At 46.1% G+C, this 19,228-nt stretch overlaps 1 protein-coding gene across 1 annotated transcript; it reads right to left on the bottom strand.

Annotated features, from left to right (window-relative positions):
- Nucleotides 1-3,655: 3,655 nt before the first annotated feature.
- On the bottom strand, nucleotides 3,656-6,854 carry LOC128713106 (NADPH--cytochrome P450 reductase). Its single transcript, XM_053807972.1, has 7 exons — nucleotides 6,682-6,854; nucleotides 6,405-6,597; nucleotides 6,148-6,297; nucleotides 5,303-5,427; nucleotides 4,132-5,227; nucleotides 3,898-4,055; nucleotides 3,656-3,800 (listed from the first exon to the last, which is right to left on the bottom strand). Exons 1-7 carry the CDS (start codon nucleotides 6,852-6,854, stop codon nucleotides 3,656-3,658), a joined length of 2,040 nt encoding a protein of 679 aa, XP_053663947.1.
- Between the last annotated feature and the right edge of the window lie 12,374 nt (nucleotides 6,855-19,228).

Below are 19,228 nucleotides of genomic sequence, written 5' to 3'. Positions count from 1 at the left end.
AGTGTAATGCAACCAGCACGAACACGAATAGGGCCGCAGTATGTTTAATTTGCCAGCAAATCCATAACATGCGGAAACAGAGTGAGGCATCGTTTGAACTGTTGAATCTTGTTCTATCTTTTTCCGATTGCATCTTTTTTTTACGACTACAGTTAATTTTTTTGAATTCTTTTAGAGTCGTGACTTAAATACATACTGTTATGTTAATGTTAAACAGTAATCACTTCAGCTGTTAGACTAGTATCAAAAGAAGCCGACATCTACGAACGATGTTAAGCGCGGGAATTACATAGCTCATTACAATCTCTCTTATCCGTTTGAACCTCAAATCATACGTTTGGTAATAAAGCAAAACCAAAAAACCCACAATTATGTATAGTTTTTTTTCCTTGTAGGTGAATTTTCAACCGCAAATGCAAGTTGTATTCTTTGTTTATACATACAGGTCAAGGTCTTTCTCCTAACACAACTGTTTTTCAATTTTTGTTTTTGTTGTACTCAAATACCTTCCGTTTCCCGTTATTGATATGTTAGATCGGCTTTTGTTTCGTAACGTTGAGTGTTTTTCGATGTCATTCGCATGATTTTCTGTATCACACATTTCACTCATCCAAAAACAATTGACTGTGTCGTCGGTCTTTCAAGTTTTGCAGCATAAGATGAAGACTTCAATGGTTGATGTGGTATAAGGTCATGTATGAGTTTCTCAAGCTCGAGAAAACTGAATTCGTCCTGGGAATGTGAGCACGATTGAACGATAATCCTCTTTGCATCGTCATAGATAGAACTTTTAGAAATTCATAGCTTTCGGTTTACAGCGTACATTTTCTACAATGAGGAGTCTTGTGTAAGCCCTTAGTAGCTCTGCCTAACAGGGATAGTATCTCTGGTTTTATTCACCATTAATATTTTGCTCGCTTGCGCCCAAACTTCCCCCAAATTAAATGTTTGCCCTTTCTCCTCTTCACGCTATTTATACTAGAGCATAAAATAAATGAAAGTGTTCTTTTTCGGCATTGCTATAGTGTTGGCAACAACGGTTCAAAATTTGTTAAACACTGAATAATCGCATTAACACATTAAGGCCCAAAACCTCTATAATTCTACCCATCAATAACCATGGGTTTCCTTTATTTTAGATTGTGGGAGTAGACAATCTTTACAGAGATCTTACTCCTGGATAGAACCTTCTCGCGTATCAAGTCCACATGGACCGATATCTCTTAAGGCGGAAAATACCCTACGCCTACGATCCCATGAGCTGTCTTCCGTTCAATGATTGCGGGAACCTACATTTGTTGTATGGACTTTGATGGAGGAGGCTTAAGTGGAGAAGGTTTATGAAGTTGATTTAGGCTGTTTGTCTGAAAAATTGTAGCTGGTCCTTTTTATCTGGTCGTTTAAGTTCGATGACGATAAACGGTATATCTATTGGCTTCGGGTTGTTCGTGACTCGGAGTGGGTGATCCTACCGGCATCATCGCACCCGGTTCCGAGTCGTTCCTTTAAATGTTATCCATTGATCGGTCAATATAAAACATCTTTAGCGGTATAATAAAAACGAGGATTATTGTACTGAAAATGCGTAAAAACAACTTGTAAGCCCGAGTTAAGTTTACCAGATGACGTTCGTAACGCACTGGAAGAAATATTCGTCCAAATTATCAAAATAAGCATAACAATCATGATAGATTACATCATTTAGACGATGCGATGAGGACGACGAATTTAGAACGCTGGTCTGCGTCTCAATGCTTTGGGTATTTGTCTCACATGCCGAATGGGTGGGTTGTGTTGCACTTCAGGTTTCGCTTCGATTTCGCTTTTGGTGCATGAATTCTGTTTGCCCAACTCATTGTTAACATCCTGACTGCCGATTTCACTTTCGATTAATGGTTCAACATCAGTAGGTGGATTATTAAACTGTTCTCCGACTGGTGCATTGTTGCTGTACTTGACCGGTTCGTCTGAGGTGCATGAAGAGGAGAAAGGGCGAACATTCAATTTGTGGAAAGTTTTGCCGCAAGCGAATTTTACTCCCTGATTCGACTTACGCGGGAATTCAAGAAACGTGGATTTTTCCCGGGTTGTAGCGTATCTCGGGGATTGCCTGTACGTACAATGGCGATGGAAGTATTTCTGGGAAACGACTGTGAATCAGTTTGAGCGGCATCAAGAAAACGTCAGATTTGACAAGCAACATGAGTGCTATAAAAATAAACAGGGTTTGATGTCCGATACGGAATGAGAATGTTGGAAATATTTCGAAACGCTATTATAGCCGACCGCTATACTCCGAGAATGAACTGCGTAACTTGAATTTCGGCGTATGACTTAATTATAATTGTTGATTATTGATGTAATAATAGCGATAAAAATCTAAAAAAAATTAGAAGCATAAAAAAAGATTCGTGATGATGATATAAATTTCGCAATATCGCCGAAGCTGCACGATTTGCATTGCCGATCTGGGTAGTAAGTATAAATAATATAATTATTATTAAGTAAATAAAATAATATAATACTTCAGCTTCCAAAGAGCTTCTAATCCTCAGCTTGCCTTCCGCATGATGCAAAACATTAGTAGGTAATGTGGCCGGAAAATCGTAAACCTTGCATTATGCTGTCGCGGAGGAAGAGTCAACCAGAGTTTGTAGTCTAGCACTTCGTAACGAGTAGTCGGTTAAAGAAACAGTTCGAGAAAGTTGCCAGATTTTCAAACAGAAGCATCAGGACAATATTGCTGGTGGTGATGCACATGCTTGAAACACATATCACAAATTGATTGATTTCAACTTTATTTGCTACGGATTTTGTTGAAGGAAAAAGAAAAGGAGAACGGCACACATACAAGTTACATATAGTTTTATTACATTCCATCTCTAGAACATTTACTGTTTCCCCTTGCACGAGTACCGACACATTTTGTTCTGTTTCTTCGATGTGTACTGTGGATTTTAACGTTTGTATATGAATATAAAAAAGTATATCTGTTTCCCCCTTATTACAAACATGCCATTATTACACATCTACTCACTTTCTCTCACACACTCCCATTATCTAATCGAGCATCGCGTAAACGGTACACGCGCGAACGATGATTCTGACAAAACCGTCGTAGGAAATACAATACAAGGCGACCGTAAAGTAAAGTATGGTGGTGTGTGAATGATTTGCTACCTGGTTGCGTTACCGAACGCCCACGATCGCACACGATCGCCTCCCTCGAAGACAGCCTAAAAATGTAGGACACAAATTTAATTTAAAGAAGAAATTAAACAAACAAAAAATAAACGAAATTGAAAACTATCACAACGCCAACTTCGCGTTCACGCGATTATATGCGTGTAGGACCATTAACGTCGACATTAAAATGAACGTAACCCACCCCAAATAAAAAAAAACACATCGAGCTACGACTAAGTTCACTCTACACGGTACGAAAGTAAGAAACTGCAACCTTAACACTCGTATGCTGCACGAATCAACAGCAATAACAAAAAAAAATACAGACTTAAAAACGAGTGCTTGATCCTGGCGTTGGAAAACATTATCCACCCCGCTAGCTAATGTGAAGGCGTATTGTGTGTGTGTCTTTTGTTTTAAACGTGTATTTGCGCACTGGTAGAGCGGTAGGTGGTAGTCGACCGAACGATTAGCTCCACACGTCCGCCGAGTATCGTTTTTGTGCTTCCATCTTTTTGATGTACTGCTGTGCTTCAGTTTCGCTTAAACCACCCTTTGAGCGAATGACTTTCAGCAGAATGTTTCGCACATCGGTGGCCATATTTTTCGCATCACTAAAGAAAGGAGAATATAATAAACAAAAACATACACAATTAACAAACTCGAAGTTGATATCGTGATGGGTGCACAATTGAAGATTGCCACACATACCCGCAGATGTAAAAGTGTCCCTTATTTTCGCCGATAACGTTCCATATCAAGTCGGAATCTTGCTCGAGCAGATGCGTCACGTAAACCTTCTTCTCCTGGTCACGCGAAAAGGCAACACGCAGGTTAACGATGCCGCGTTTAGAATAATCTTCCAGTTCCTGCAAAACATGCACAGATACACACAAAACAATTAACCAACTTCATTTCAACACGGACTCCGAAGACTTTACTTACGTCTTCATATATGTAGTCCTCCGTACGCTTTCTGCAGCCAAAGTATAGCGTCGTCTGTCCTATTTCCTTGCCCTCCTGCTTGGAGAAGTCACGCTCCTGTATGAAACCACGGAACGGTGCCAACCCAGTACCGGGTCCGACCATAATAACTGGCGTTTCCGGCTTCGGCGGTAGTCGGAACTGACTCTTGCGGATAAAAATAGGTACGCGCGGCAACGGTTCCCCATCGTTCGGATGCTTCTCGGCCAAGAATGTTGTGGCGACACCCTTGTTCAATCGGCCCGTTTTCGTCTCGTATTTCACCAGCACCGCCGTCACATGTACCGTCGTCGGGTGGATCTTCGACGAGGAAGAGATGGAGTAGTAGCGGGGCTGCAGACGCGGCAATAGTTCGCACACGTGATCGATCGGTGGATGGCAGGACGGGATATCCTCCAGCACATGCACCACGTTGCGGCAGCTGTCCTGTACCCATTCCTGGTACTTTGCCTTGCCGTCCGGCGCGGTCGACGAGATGAATCGGAGAAACTCTTTGTCCTTCTCTTCCGAACAGTACTCGGCCAGCTCCTTGAGGATATGCGTTCGGGGCAACGCGGTTATCTCCAGGTAGTGCGTCAGCGCGGTCCGGTAGGTAGTCGGGCAGGGGAATGGATGCTTTTTGCTGCTGTCCGTGTCGGTGTTGATCAGCGAAAACACCTTTTCCAGGTCGGCGTTGCACAGCTTGCCGAGCCGCTCGACCAGATCGCGATCGTTCACCGGGTACATGGCGAGATGGTCACCCGCCTCGTACCGCATCTTCGATCCGTCGATGTCGAACTCCACGTGCATGCAAGAACGGCCACCGGCTTTGTGCAGCTCCCGATTTACCTTGATCGGTGCCAGGAACGGGTTCTTCGCATCGAACGGTGGGCGTTGTGTTTGAAGGGAGTGTAGACGGGCCACCTCGCCGGTATAGATGCGGTCTGCACCGACATCCGGTTGCTCCAGCAGACGGTACTGTCGCATCAGCACATCCTCGCCCGTACTTTCAATGCCAAAGAAATCGCACACCGTCGGCCAAAACTTTTCTTTCCACGTGATAAAGTAGTCCTCAATGCTGGTGGGTGATGGGAAAGATACATACCGTGGTTAGCATAAGGATGAATGTGGCGTCCACATTAATATAACTTACTTCGCGTCATCGTCACCCAGTCCAAGCTCAAACACTCTGTTCGCTCCGAGCTCCTCCAGCCGCTTGTCCACATAGATGCCGACCTTGTTGTAATGCTCGTACGTTTTATTACCGAGGCCAAACACCTGTAATGTAAATGGATCATCGAGCCAATCAAAAATACAGTGGTGATCGTGGAAAGAGTCGCGCAGGTATTGCGTGTCAAACGCTCCACACGAACAGAGCTCTAATGTAGCAATGCCCCACACAACGTTACGTAACCGTGTGGTGGGTGTTGCGAACGGGCAATCCCTTCAAGGGTACCTGCATGGATTTTTTTCTAAGTTTGCTACGAGGGTCACGCTTCCTGCCGAGCAACAAGCGCTCTACGCTTGGCAGACATTGTACTATCGGTGCGAGGTACAACTGATGAATACTGTTTTGCGGCATGAACCGCGAACAGCCATGCCGGGTGCCTGCCAATACACTCATACTTTTTTTTTCACTTCAACTCTCACGACCAACTGGCGAGCACTACGCTAGGCCACTTATTTACTTTAATCTTAACGTCCTGTTTAGTTTCATCTTCCTGTTGATTGATGTTTGGATGCTGATAGTGCTCTTGAACGGTGAACTGGTTACACCACACTGTTCACAACACCGTACTCACCAGCAGCACGTTCCAAATGAACTGACAGACAAACGCTGCCTGTCAAAAACCGACACGGCGATACTGCTCGATTCGGGCAGCTGCACGAATTTGCGCAACGATTACGGTTCCCGCACGGTATCACAACGCAACCAACCCAATTTAAACCCATCAACAACCGACTCTCGGAGGTGCTCGTGTGCGGCCATGTACTTACCGCGTAATTCAAACCGGTCATATCCAGATCGTTGTTTTGAATCCAATCGTAAAACTCCATACAGTTGTCCGTCGGATCGCCCTCACCGTACGTGGCCAGGCAAAACACGGCCAACGATTTGTCGATGTCTTTCAACATCAGCAGCTCCTCCTGTTTGGAGAAGTGTGGAAGAAGTGCAAGAGGCGAATGATGTTTTTAGATGCATGAATGAATCGAGTGGTTCGCGCTTCTCGCAGCGTATATGTGAGATTACTTACCATATTGCACTCCTCCGGATCGGCCACCATCCCCTTCATCTGGTAGCGGATTCCTTCCTTTGCCAGACGGCCGGCAAATTCCTCTGCCGTGCCTGTTTGGGAACCGTAGAACACCACCAAACGACGGCCGGAGGATTGCAGCTTTTTGATGAACGAGTTCTCCACCATTGTCATCGTGTTTACCGTTGTAGGTCTGCAAATCGGGTTGCAGAGTGTTTATAGTGTGTGCGAGTTTAAAATAAACAAAATGCGGGAAGCGATTCCGCTGTGTACTTACTGGATCGAGTAGGATTTGAACTGACTAGCTTGGTTTTCCTTTTTCTTGCCCTTCAGCAGATACCAGGCGGTACCGGCCAGCAAGCTGACGAGCAGGATGATGTCCAACGGGCCGAGGAACGGCTCGTCGCTCACGTTACCCGTGGGCATTTCGGTTTCTGCTTGGGCGTCCATTTGTGTCTGCAACAAACTCGTTCTAGCCTAATCCACGTCTAAGCTCACAAAGGATAGCAAAAGCTGTCTGAAAGAAACGGAAACAAGAAAAACCAAAGGATACGTATAGCAATTGCACGCTTGGTAGGGGTGTAAACGTAGAATTACATCCGTATTTAGCAAAAGACAAGCTGGAAAATTCTGGAAAAAGTGTTAGCTTCTAAATATGTGTGGTATAGTTCCACGCGTGCCACCTGAAAGGTTACCCTATTTATGTCTTTATCTTATCATTTTACGCGAAACTACGAGGTTTGATAATTAACCGCACCATATCCCTCCACGTCTCATTTGCCACCACAAAACCACAGCCATAGCTTATGGGTTATATAGCAACAGGTGTTGTGTTTGGCAACGATCGGTGGTGCATTTGGTAGTGGCACCGGTCTTCACATGACAGGACCGGTCCAAAATCCCATCCCAGCCAATCGCCCGTACGCAGGACTGACCATCTGGCTAGGAGTAAACAAAGTCCAAGAACGCCAGAAATGGTAGGTCTTAGACTTCTTGAGGTTGTTATGCCGAAGAATAACCATCCATATGAATCTATAGTGTAGAGCCATTCAAATCAGGCATCGAATCTCATAAGATTCAAGAATCCTTAGAGCAATGGCGGATCATGTCCCTTGGATAAACGAAATGGTAGTATGGACCCATTTTGCGTGGGGGTACATTAATCTTTTAAACAGTGCTAGATTTATTCATTGCAGTTCAAAGATTTATTCAGATTCCTCTCAGATTCACCCAACACTAACAGCCCCAGTGGCTAGTTGCCCGCTCTTGTGGTATAAAAATGTAGTAAAAGCACTTGGTGTTAAAAAAAAACCGGTGAAGTAACTACAGAATGTCCAGGAAGTTGCAAATCCTAGTCGTATGTGAGGAGTTACCATGCGTAGAAGAAGTCTATGACTTATTCATACAAACAGAACCGGATGGACTAGTCCTGCGAATGGACTTGTTCTTGAACACACCAACCGGCTTCAGACATGATCCAAGTCGGAAATTCTAGGAACGCACTGTAGCAGTACCGTCGTACCTTCGCTCAGTGTAACAGATATTCAATTTCTCAATAAATTATTGTTCCTCGTTTCGTTCGGTTTTGGAGCACCACATTCATTTTCCGCAACCTGCCAGACCACCTGCAAAATGCAATAGAAATATCGTTTGCCCAACCCAGCCGCCGGCCCGTTGTTGATGGAGAGCATAATTGTACTTTGATTGTATGTTTTTCCTTTCCTTTTTTTTCGTTGGCCACCTTTCCGTAACGGTTACTAAAGCGGGGGGGGGTGTGTGTGTGTTGTGTATTACCAATCGGCAGAACGAAAAGCAGTGCGTCGTCGCTGGTTATATGCAGCAGAAGGGCCAATTCAGGGGCGTAGTAGTGAACGGCAGCGAACGGTGTGTGGTTGATAGTGAGAGTTGCCGACATTTTCATTATTGCTACGTGTAGCTTCGCATAATGTTTTCTTCTTTCGTGTGTGTTGCCTTCTTTTCTTTCGGATGACTCCTCCCCACAGACCCGCGCCCGGTGGCTGGACAGCATATCCCAGTGCGGTTGTTGCTTTGTATGGTGTAGGACCGTATCGTGCTGCAGACATGGCACATTCGGGTACATGTCTATCGCCTTCCACTAGAGATTGCTGAGTCGGCCTCAGCACAAATTATTTCGACCTTTGCCAAAATGGAACGACTTTTACACACCAAAATTCTCTTCCAAATACACACACACACACACACACAAACACTATGTCCACTTGAAAACGTGCCGGCATTGGATGGCTGAAGCCTTGAACAAGAGTGGCGAGAATTTTAACACCATGCCGGATCCGGTTCAGCTGCAGCAATTTGCTCCAACAACGAGGTCGGTAAGGTGGGGGGGGAAGTGACGTGAGAAGCGCTCTACATTCCGAAACATACACACGGAACATCTCCTCACGTCCCGGGGCTTCTGCTGCTCATAGTGAAATTCAAATTAATTCTACCGAACAGGAGCAGAACGTCAAACATGGTGGTGTAGTCGCGCGCTCAATAAAACAGTCTCGAAGAACGAAGAAAGCCTCGGTGACGGGCAGACGTGTGCGATGATGTTGCTAACCTTCCTCCGCTTGATCGTTCGCGGTGGAGCTATAGGCAAAAAGTGCAAATCATCCTACCGCCCATCGTTATCCTGTCCACCCATAGCTCCGGACGGAGCTCCCCAAATATCGGTGTGCTCCAAAACCTTTTGACACTTGCAAATTCGTGGTCACGTCGACGTCACGCGCGTTTACTCAAGATAGCACGCATTTCCTGGTAGCATCAACACGCTTCAAATACTTGACCATTGCGTGTTTCACGATTAACGCGATGCGTGCGTGCCTTGCTTCACAACGCTTCTCCGGTTGCTTTTCAAGAGAATTCTAAAGGTTCAGAGCGGTTCTACAGTGGATTGCCCGGCAAGACAATCGCCGTCCGCTGGTATCGCTCCAGGTCTCTTTACTCTCTATCTGAAAAGCGTTCTGCTCGAACAATCTGTGGATGTAGATGGATGAGCGGTTCCGTCTTCGGCCACCATCTCTCGGCTGATGATGAGGAAGATGATGATGGTATTGAGCACCGAAAGTGTCGCGAGATCACAGATCACACACTCACACACGCGCATATGGATGCGTAGACACCGGGCTTTAGACGTTGGATTACCAAAACGCACGCGCATCACACCCCGTACATCCTTCATCCCCCTCGTAAGATGACACCCTCCTTCCCACCCCACAATACAATGTCCGGATGATTGGGGATCACTACCTTTCCGCTGGCCACTCCGCTGCAACCAAGACGGCTACCTCTCCTCGATCACGCTCGCACACACTCGCGAACCCCCGTGTGTGTAGGTGTGTGGGTGTGTGTGTGTGCACACGCGCCCTGTTGCTGTGCCTGTTACTTGTTGGCGTACTGTTTTTGTCCGATTACCGTCCGCTCCGCGATGTGGTGGCCGATATCGTTGAACACTCGAACCATACTAACCAGCGGGCTGCGTCGCGTCACATTCGGCACCGTTCGGCTGGAGAGATTGCCCCATCACCCTTCCCCCTTCTTACCCACCCAGATTGCGTCGCAACAACACCCCTATCTGCTTGCCTCTTGAAAGCGCCTCCCTCCACCCATTGCCTCCCCGTCGAGCAGGTCCACCCTTCCACTCGTACTTGAGCCGCTTGATGGGGCAGGGATGTTTGCAGCACAATGATTAACATGCGCGTCCATACCGCGCCCCACCGTCCCCTCAGCCATAGCGCATCGTATGTTCGCCCTTGCCGTGTTTGCTATACACGCGTGCAATCCGCGGGAGGGTATAGTCCGCCACCCTCCTTCAACCGCCTACTAGACATGAGACCGATTTGCACGAACAAATAATACCGCGGCCGCACGCAAAAAAAAAAAAACATCAAACCGAAACGATCGCTCATAACAAGAACAACAACAAAAAAAAACGCACACACAGCTACAAACGCACATCCCACCTACCCGATGTATGATCTTGGTTGGTGAATTCTTGCGTGTGTTTGTGTGTGTAGGGAGCTGGTATGTTTATGTTCCATTTCGTTTTCGTTTCAGCTTCCAGCGGATTCCCCGTCAGAAGAAATCCGCACACACACACACACTCGTTAATCGCCATACTGTATAGGACAGATCATTGAAGTAGGTTGCGTACAGGTAGCTAACGCGTGCACCTGATTTATAGATCGAGTGTGACACCTGCCTGGATGCTTGTAGTGTTGATAAATGTACCCGAACTTTGCAACTGCTGTGTGTCAATGTTCTGGATATTACAGGGGTTTTCAATGGCGTGGCAAACTTACTGAGTCGCGTAAGCGAATAAGATAAACGGGGAGATTGATAACGACACAGAAAATACTTTACCGAATCGCAAAAGCGAAATATGGAATCGCGTGCGTACGTGTTTCCGTACAGGCGGAATGAAGAGTTGAGATATAGTATACGACATACTACGAACTTTGAAACAAATGGTGTGCGTAATAGTAGTTAAAAATTATGGTAAATGATGATAAATATACATATTGTTCCAAAATCCCATCCAGATCAACCCTCCGTACGCATCCGGATACGGGTAAATAATGTGAAAAAAAGCCAAGAAAAGCCCGAAATGGCAGGCCTTTTGAGGTTGTTGTGCCGAAAAAAAAGAAAGATAAATTTTTGATATTATTTTTGCACCATATTGCAAAGTTAAAAATTTCAATTTAACTTTCAACTGATGAATCCCTGGCCTGGCTGAATTGGAACTCACTGAATGTGTGTACGTGTTTTCATATTTTATTTTTATTCATTGTACAACCCTGTAATGGTTTGTCTAGCTTACCCAGGGCATTGCCAATGTACCATTCAGTCATGTATCAGACACGAGCTAGAAATTGAACTCCGATGGATCTCCGCTGTACAAGAGTTTCAGTTTGATCTCCGACGGATCGCCGATCATCAGTTAACCGTCCGGGGTGAATCATTCGTTGTGCGATCGCCCCAATACCCGCACACTACACGGGAACACCTATCTCGTCAAAGAATCTGTGCACCTGTGAATGTGTATCCCACCTCACCACCAGACCACCGTGACGCAGCACAACCACGGTTGGCGCGGTGCAACCGCACGTCCGGGTAGGGTTTGTAATGAAAGGTGTGCGGGCGCCATGACCTTATCATTTTGCTAGCAGGGACACACGAGCGCTCGGGTGCTGTGTACGCTGATAAGATACCGTGCACGTACAGCCGCATTATGCGTGTGCGCGTGTGTTCCGTTTGCATGTGGTTGGGTGTGAAGCTGATCACGATAAATTAAGGAAGTTCAACTCATCGTCTCCGGCCACATACGTCCAGCCGAGATGCGAAGAGTGTACACCGCCGTGCCCGATGAAGCCCGTGTCAAGGCTGAAATATCCCGCCAAACCTTTTCCGCGCGTTCCAACACCGTCTCACCGTAGCATATCAACTGGGTAAAGATTTGGCCAGTCATTCTCGTGGTCGGTTTTTTTTTTTTTGGTGTATGTTGACTTCCCACATCACGGGTTCTGTCTCCGTCCTCTATTTGATGGCAACGTTCGGACCTTTTGTCAGTGAAAATTGATGGTCTTACGAGGGTGGAATACTGCCGCCAAAGCATGCCAATTGCGTGACAATTTTGTAGCAGCTAACTGCGCCACCATGACAGTGAGAGTCAGTGGAGTAAACAATGTGACTGCTTACTTATGTTGCCTTCGTCAAGACTTCGTCATGACATATCGATGACCAAACTTCAAACTGTGATTTCGAGACTACTGTGTCTCATAAAGAACTCGCCCCAAATACTGAGCATTAGCAACAAATTGTCCTAATCTGAAGAAGACGCACACAGCTGAGCTTGGTTACTTTCTTATCAGGTACTAAACCTGTTTTTTTTACGAGTTCTGACCTTGCATCGGAGTCCAAAATCGCAGAAATCATCAATATTGTTGTCAGTTGGCAATTTCTGGGTAGAGCACAGAAGAAGGTGAATCAACACCTTCGTTGAAGCACAAAAACAAAGCCATCGTTCGGTTCTGATACAGAGCAATGGCTAAAATACTTGCATCATCATCCTACGTCATCGTGCCTTAACTGATTGTGAAGATTTGGGATCTCAGGTGTATTCGGTACCGGGTATTTGACGTACAATGCGAGTTTACTAATTACTGAACCATCGCAAACGCATCTACATCAGAGTCAATTTCGCTTGTATCAGACTAGTTTGGGGCTGATTGCAGAATCTTGGACGATGCAGAGCTCGATGATCACCTGTTCCGGTAACCGAACACGTTCAAGATCTGATCAATATGATCGGTAAATCAAAATCCTAGCTAAATAGGGTTGGGTAAACCATCAGTTTCGTATCAACTTCAGCGAACTTTGTGAAGAACTGAGCGAATGGTACAGATCTTTCGTTCTTCTGTCTCTCTTATCTGGCTCATGTAGTTCGATTAACCTGTCGTTCCTGATCGCTCTCTGCCGTTCTAGGTCGCTCGCCAAATTTTCCAACATTCAACGGGTAGTTCGTTCAACCTGCCGTTCCAGGTTGCTCCACCTGCGTTGTATGTCATTCAACCTGCGTTACGGACAGTTTAACCAGCGTTATAACGTGCGTCATTGCATCAGCTTCATAGCTCGTTTGATTATCTTTACATTTAACGCACCATCCACTCGACCTGACTATGTAGACAGTTCAACCGCGGGACAATTCGGGAACTACAGCAACATAATTTAAAGAACGAAGTTCGTTTGAAGAACGAACTTTTACTTAAAATGAACTGATTGATTGATAACATATTGATAAACATACTGCACGAAAGGCATTCCACCAGGTGGGTGACTCTTGTTTTGCACACGAGAAAACATTTAGACAAGTTCAATAATAATAACAAAGATGTTATACACAGCCCCTCTCCCTCTATTCCTGCCCGAGAATAGTACGCGGCACATGAACAGATAAGAACCGATCGGCCTATATTGCCTGACGATCGGTGAGACTTGAGAATGCGCGCAAGATAATCGGGCATCGGATTCAAAGTCCGCTGAATTCGCATGTGTGTCAGAAACTCCGGCGCAAAAAAAAAACTCCCAGCTATGGGAAAGGGTTCGTTTACCCCCGTCAGGTATCGGGCGCGCAATGGTGGCTTAAGGTGGTGAAATTGAACCACCCTTCCCACGTCCCACCAGTATTCCCATTCTTTATTTGCACATTCTTCAACACGGGCATTGCTTTGACCACTGGCACAGGTGCGGTGACATAGCGTTTGGTCACCTTTTATTTAACGCCAGATCTTCCAAGCGTTTTAAGCGCTCCCCCCCCATTCCCACCCCCCTTCCTCCCTCCAAAAAATATTGTGATGAAAATTAAGCGTTTCATTCAAAATGACTGGTCCGGTAGTTCTGGTGTTAATGGTGATGGTTGGAGCGTGTTGTAACAAGTGCGTAAAGGTAGGCAACGTTACAAGCGAGCAATCTAGTGTCCCTGAGGTAGAGTTCACCATGTGATAAACAGCATCGTTTTCTTTTTTGTTTGTGTTGCGGTTACTACAATCATTGATGTCCCTTTTTTTGCGAGCCAACTTTAACGGCCGTTTTTAACAGCGTTAAAGTTCCAGGTACACGTTAGTGGGTATTCCTAACTCCACTAATGGCGTCCCCCAACAAACATGTTCTATGTCGAGCGCGACCCGCATTGACCCGAGAACCGTCCGGCCGTGACAATGGACCACGTGCAAGGCCGAGGTCAGTCACGAAAGCGGCACTGTACATCACCTTTTCTCGCTTTCCCCTCTCTCGGTTTCACCGGCTTGACTCGTGTACGACCTTCCCTCGCATACAGACCTAGTGACGGCGGCGTGCAGAAGCTGCATGCACACAATGCAAGCATGAAGCGTCCGCCCGCACGTAACAGTGCGTGGCGTTTGCAATCGATTGCAACGAAGCAACTCACACGGAAGCAACAATCATCAAACCCTCTCCTTCCCATTCGGCAGCAACATCTTCTTAGTTTCTGAAAGAGAGAGAGAGCAAACATATCGAACATACTAGAAGCATTGGAGCACGCACTTGGATACCACCAACACAAAAAGGCTAATCAAAGCGACTTAACAACAGCTGATCGTGGCTAAGAGACTCATCTTTTTTTCCGTGTGTGTGTGTGTGCATAGTGTATACGTGGTTTGCCTCATGCAGCTCACGGAAATCGCCGAGGTCAAAGCGCCAGAGAAACTGGTGCATGCTGCTGGTGTTATTGGCGATGGTAAAACTGTTGCAGGAACAGCGATTTCATATGCAGACCTGCCTAAAGGTGGGCTAATAAGCCGGCTTGACCAACACTCACACTTTCAACCTCCGTTCCCACCTCCAGGCAACTCGGTTCTCCGGTTGGTGCCGTACTGGACGGCCCGACAAAAAAAAAAAACTCGCCCCACCGATAAGCGCCCCCAGAAACTCCCGTCCTCGGTTACGAGCAAACGGTTAATCGGTAGAGCTAAAAGGTGTGCAGCATGATACACACCAATCGCTAGCGAACGTCGATTGGATTAGCATTCGAGAATTTTCAATTTGCTCAACCCCAGCGTACGCATCGGGGTACGATGGTCCGACCCTGCTCCATGTCCGCCCGAGTTCGCAACACAACACGCCGGATAGTGTTTAACCCCCCGCGATGAGCAGGGAACCCTGCAGAAGGCCGCACCGGAGAGCGTGAGGTTGCGGAAAACGGAGAAGGTGATACGCGGTGCGTTTCCCAGAACATATCGTCAATTGCCACCTGATTAGCATGGCCTTCTTCCTCGGCTATTTGGTGCCGCGATGTGTACACTTCTTCGAAGTTGCTGTCCAAGTAGCAGGCATTCCGAAAACAGTAGACGTCTCAAGTACCTGAAGCGAACGGGATGGAAAATCCCACCGGTACACCGTGGCCGACGTCATTAGACGACACCAACCACTCGACCGTCGTCCACAGATTTGCGATCCTTGCGGGGTTTTCGCGCACCGATACGCGGGCGCCCTGTAACGCTGTAAATGGATAGGGTGGATGATTTCGCAAGGTAATGATTTGCGTTGCCGCAAGAGCACACGTACATGCCCGAATCAGGCTGAAGAACGGCGGAGAGTTTCGCAGCGGTGTTGTCAGGTACGCCTTACGTCACACCGGTGTATGACTTCCCATGGAATTTGCTTTCCGGGTCGTTGCAGAACCGATGGCGAGATGTCGATTTGCCACGCACCTCGGACAGCAACAGTCGGATACGCCGGCCTGTGACGTAAATGTTTTGTGATCTTCGTTGTTTGTTTTTTTGTTTGAAGTCTTATGTTAACGCCACTTTTAAATGATGGTTTACGAGTTTCTTGCGTGTTGCGTTTACTCCACGTACGCCCGTAAGCCTAATTACGCTACAAACTGAGAGGGGGAAATAAATGTCACCTTTTTTACGACTTGGCGGCTCCTCGTTACATCTATGAATCACCTTCAGTGGCGTCTTGTTTTGAGGTTCCCAAGAATAACCTCAATTTGTGTCAATTCCAGTATCCACTAGAGTACTTATCAGGGATCCTGTGTTTCACATGGCACGATGAATCCAATATCCGGATCTGTTTAAAGTGACTATCGAAGAACAAACAGCAGACAACGGCACATACTTGAAATTCCTCTAATCGTGATATATCAAAGCGTTTCGTGCAAAACCGTTCTCCATACCGTCGCCAATTACACGTGCACCACAATGACTGGTCAATTTCAGCGATACGGGAAATGACACTGCGCAAACACAGCTGCTGGTTACCGACCGGAGTAATATCATCGCAACAAATGCGTGGTGTTGGGCATTGTCACGCAGGAAGGCAAATCAAGGCAACGGTTTCCCGATGCACCAGAGCGGTAAAGATGGCGTACGCGGTCACGACCGATAGAGCGGCACTTCCTTTCGACCGGGTGACCAACACCATCGGTTTCCCCATATCCGACCCCGGAGTGGTGGGCAGGGTCCGATAAGATACCTGTCTGAATCGATAGCCAACCCGCCAACCGCGCACACGATGTTGCAAGATTGGCGTGATGCGAATTGCGCCACTGTCGCCGCACACCGTTCGAGGTCACCCCCGCTTGGCCACACACGGTAGAAATGCAATCGTTTGGCCCTGTGAAACGCACTAGTGACCAGAAAAGGTTAAAACCGGTGGCAACGACAACGCTGACGTTTAACGGTGGAACCCGAACTCATGACGGGGCAACACGAATGCTGACTGGGTTTTAGTGCCAATTGGTGTACTCTCTTCTACATCGTGCCCCGAATGCTTTCACTTTCATAACCCAATCGCCCGAAAGCTACGCGCTCGCGAGAGTAATATATATATATATAAACATATCTGAGGTTTGGTGAGGTTCGGCATGATGCAAGACACCGCAACATCACACTGCTGGAGGGGTTTTGCCAGAGAGTGGACGATACCTATGAAAAGAAAATCGCCAAGACTTCTCCAAACTTGTCAACCCGATCATGCCGGGTCTCGCATGAGCGCAAGATGCAAAATGGTGATCGGGGCCAGGAGAGCTGTTCACCTAGCGTAGCCAACTGGCTAACCAAAGTGTACTTTGGTTGATGTAACTTTTAATCGCCATTCCACTGTGGTGCAATTCACCCGACAGTACTTATTCCTGTATAAATGCATTGCTGCTGCACGGTAGATTCGAAGAAGGACACTAGTTCGAATGCTTGATAGTTCTGCAGTGGACACTTGCAACAACGGCGCATCAGTTTGATGCAATAGCAGCAACGTCCGATGCCATCGGAGAGTTTAAAAACACACCAGCGTTGCTAGACCTGAGAAGATGTTATTCTAATCATCTAATAGATTATGTTATGATTGTACAGGAGAGTCTGATAAGAATGCAGTTCCGCTAGTGCATGTAAAGAAGGGAGATTTTCTCTTAAATCTCTCTCTGCCCTACTGACCTGGAAGTCTTCGCCCCGGAGTACCATAGCGCTACGATAACTTCCGTTTTATTGACTGTACAACACCTAATCGGGCCAAACACAAAGCATGTGTGCGGAGGCTCGACCACATCGTCTTGTGTAGAAGTTGTAACAAATAGCGCTTGCAAAAGGCTCACAATCTGCAAGATCATGCGTGTAGTTGCGAAATTCAAGGCCTAAAAAGCCACACAATCCTCTCGTACCTCAGCCCGTCTGCAAATGATCATGAAACTACAAAAAAAAACTAAATCCATAAAAAAGTAATTGACGCTGTCACTTTCATCCTTCACCAGTTTCTCGTCTATTTTCACTTTATACAACCTTATTTTAACTAGCCGACTTTTTCCTACGTCTTACACCGTTTGGAAGGCTGCGGCATGCGGTAAGCCAATGCTTACGATGGTGCTGATGATGAAAAGATTGCGGGTAATAAAACATTACCTTCCCCTTTGTTGGGTTACCACCAACAATCGTTGCTGTGTAGTGATATGCAATTAAGATAATTAATAACTTTCAAGGTTGTATTAAAGTTTCCGATCGCACCCGTTATCGGTGCATCCTCTCGATTAGTCGCCACATAAAACCATGCGATGACGATCATTGTGAAATACATAGAGCCTCCATACATACGGATAATAAAGTAACAGAATCGAAAAAAAAAGGGCGGTAAAGAGAAGCAATAAAGCTTGGTTTGCTTTTTTAGCAGTGGACCATGGTCAATGTGGATTGCAGTTGATGAAATTCCCATAATCGAACAGTAAAGGCGCTTAGCAGCGGATCATGGCAAGCGATCGAAGATACTGGAAGCAACATCAGCAGCATTAATTGATCGTTTCTTACACAAACTTTGCCCCCGTATACCCACAAGACACACGTATAGATTACCATTGGAAGAATGCTTACTACTCCTCCAGCATGAACATCAAATTATCACAACTGTTGTGAATTAGTATACAAAATATATGAATATAATTGATACCCCTGTACTGTACCTTGGATTTATTCGCTTTATGTACACGTTTAGCTAATCGCAGATACACACAACTTAAACGAACAAACACAGAGAACTTAACAAAAACGATGCACGACTACCTTCCTGCCGCTTCTTCCGTGCGCAACATGAAAAGCAGTGACGAAGGCAATGTTTAGCATGTTGAATTGTTATGAAATGAAATTTATGCTTTGGCTGTTGGGATGCGTTCATAGCATCCGGTTCAATTCTTTGTCCAGCTTATTCGAACCAAAAAGAGAATTCCAAACAGGCTGAACGCAACAGAGAGATGGTGCATCATGATGCACGCGACAGCATTAGATTTTTGTTCGATTTGCAATTAAAAAATTGTTCCACTTACCTACTCTACCATAAAACTACACTCGGTTTGTGATTAGTTGACGTGCACCTTGTACAACTGCTCGAAGCTGAGCGCTGTCAAAGCGATTCTCCCCTTCGCGAGAACTGTCAATAGGGACAAGAAGAAGCAGAAGCAGAAAATTGTTCTTGGTAAATTTTCACGGCTTTATTGTCCAGCGAAGTTATTTTTACTAAACATTTAACGTGAATCTCCCATCCCGTGTTCCGACGAATCTCGTGCATCCTACCCTCCAAGCTGGGTGAAAAAACATTTGATTGGTAAGAAAATAAGCGCTGGTACTGCAGCTGCACCTTGTACGCAAAGGTTTTAGACGACCCTTTCCCCCCCTCGCTTGGGGTGTGTGTTTGTGCGTGCTTTGAATTGTTTGCGAGCGACACTACGGTCGTAATGCAAAAATTGAAGTAATATGCCAGGACAATTTTGGAAATACAGTGCATAGATACGAGTATTTGTCGGT

Source organism: Anopheles marshallii, chromosome X (assembly GCF_943734725.1).
Source record: "Anopheles marshallii chromosome X, idAnoMarsDA_429_01, whole genome shotgun sequence".
Classification (NCBI taxonomy): Eukaryota; Metazoa; Arthropoda; class Insecta; order Diptera; family Culicidae; genus Anopheles; species Anopheles marshallii.
This window is presented reverse-complemented; position numbering and strand designations above follow the sequence as displayed.

What these genes read in the sequence shown, in the direction of transcription:
- LOC128713106 (XM_053807972.1), bottom strand. Translation starts at nt 6,854, where the DNA reads ATGGACGCCCAAGCAGAAACCGAAATGCCCACGGGTAACGTGAGCGAC. An exon ending in CTGGGTGACGATGACGCGAA is followed by an intron (nt 5,228 to 5,302) that starts GTAAGTTATATT and finishes ATCACCCACCAG; the next exon opens with CATTGAGGACTACTTTATCA. An exon ending in AGGACTACATATATGAAGAC is followed by an intron (nt 4,056 to 4,131) that starts GTAAGTAAAGTC and finishes CATGTTTTGCAG; the next exon opens with GAACTGGAAGATTATTCTAA.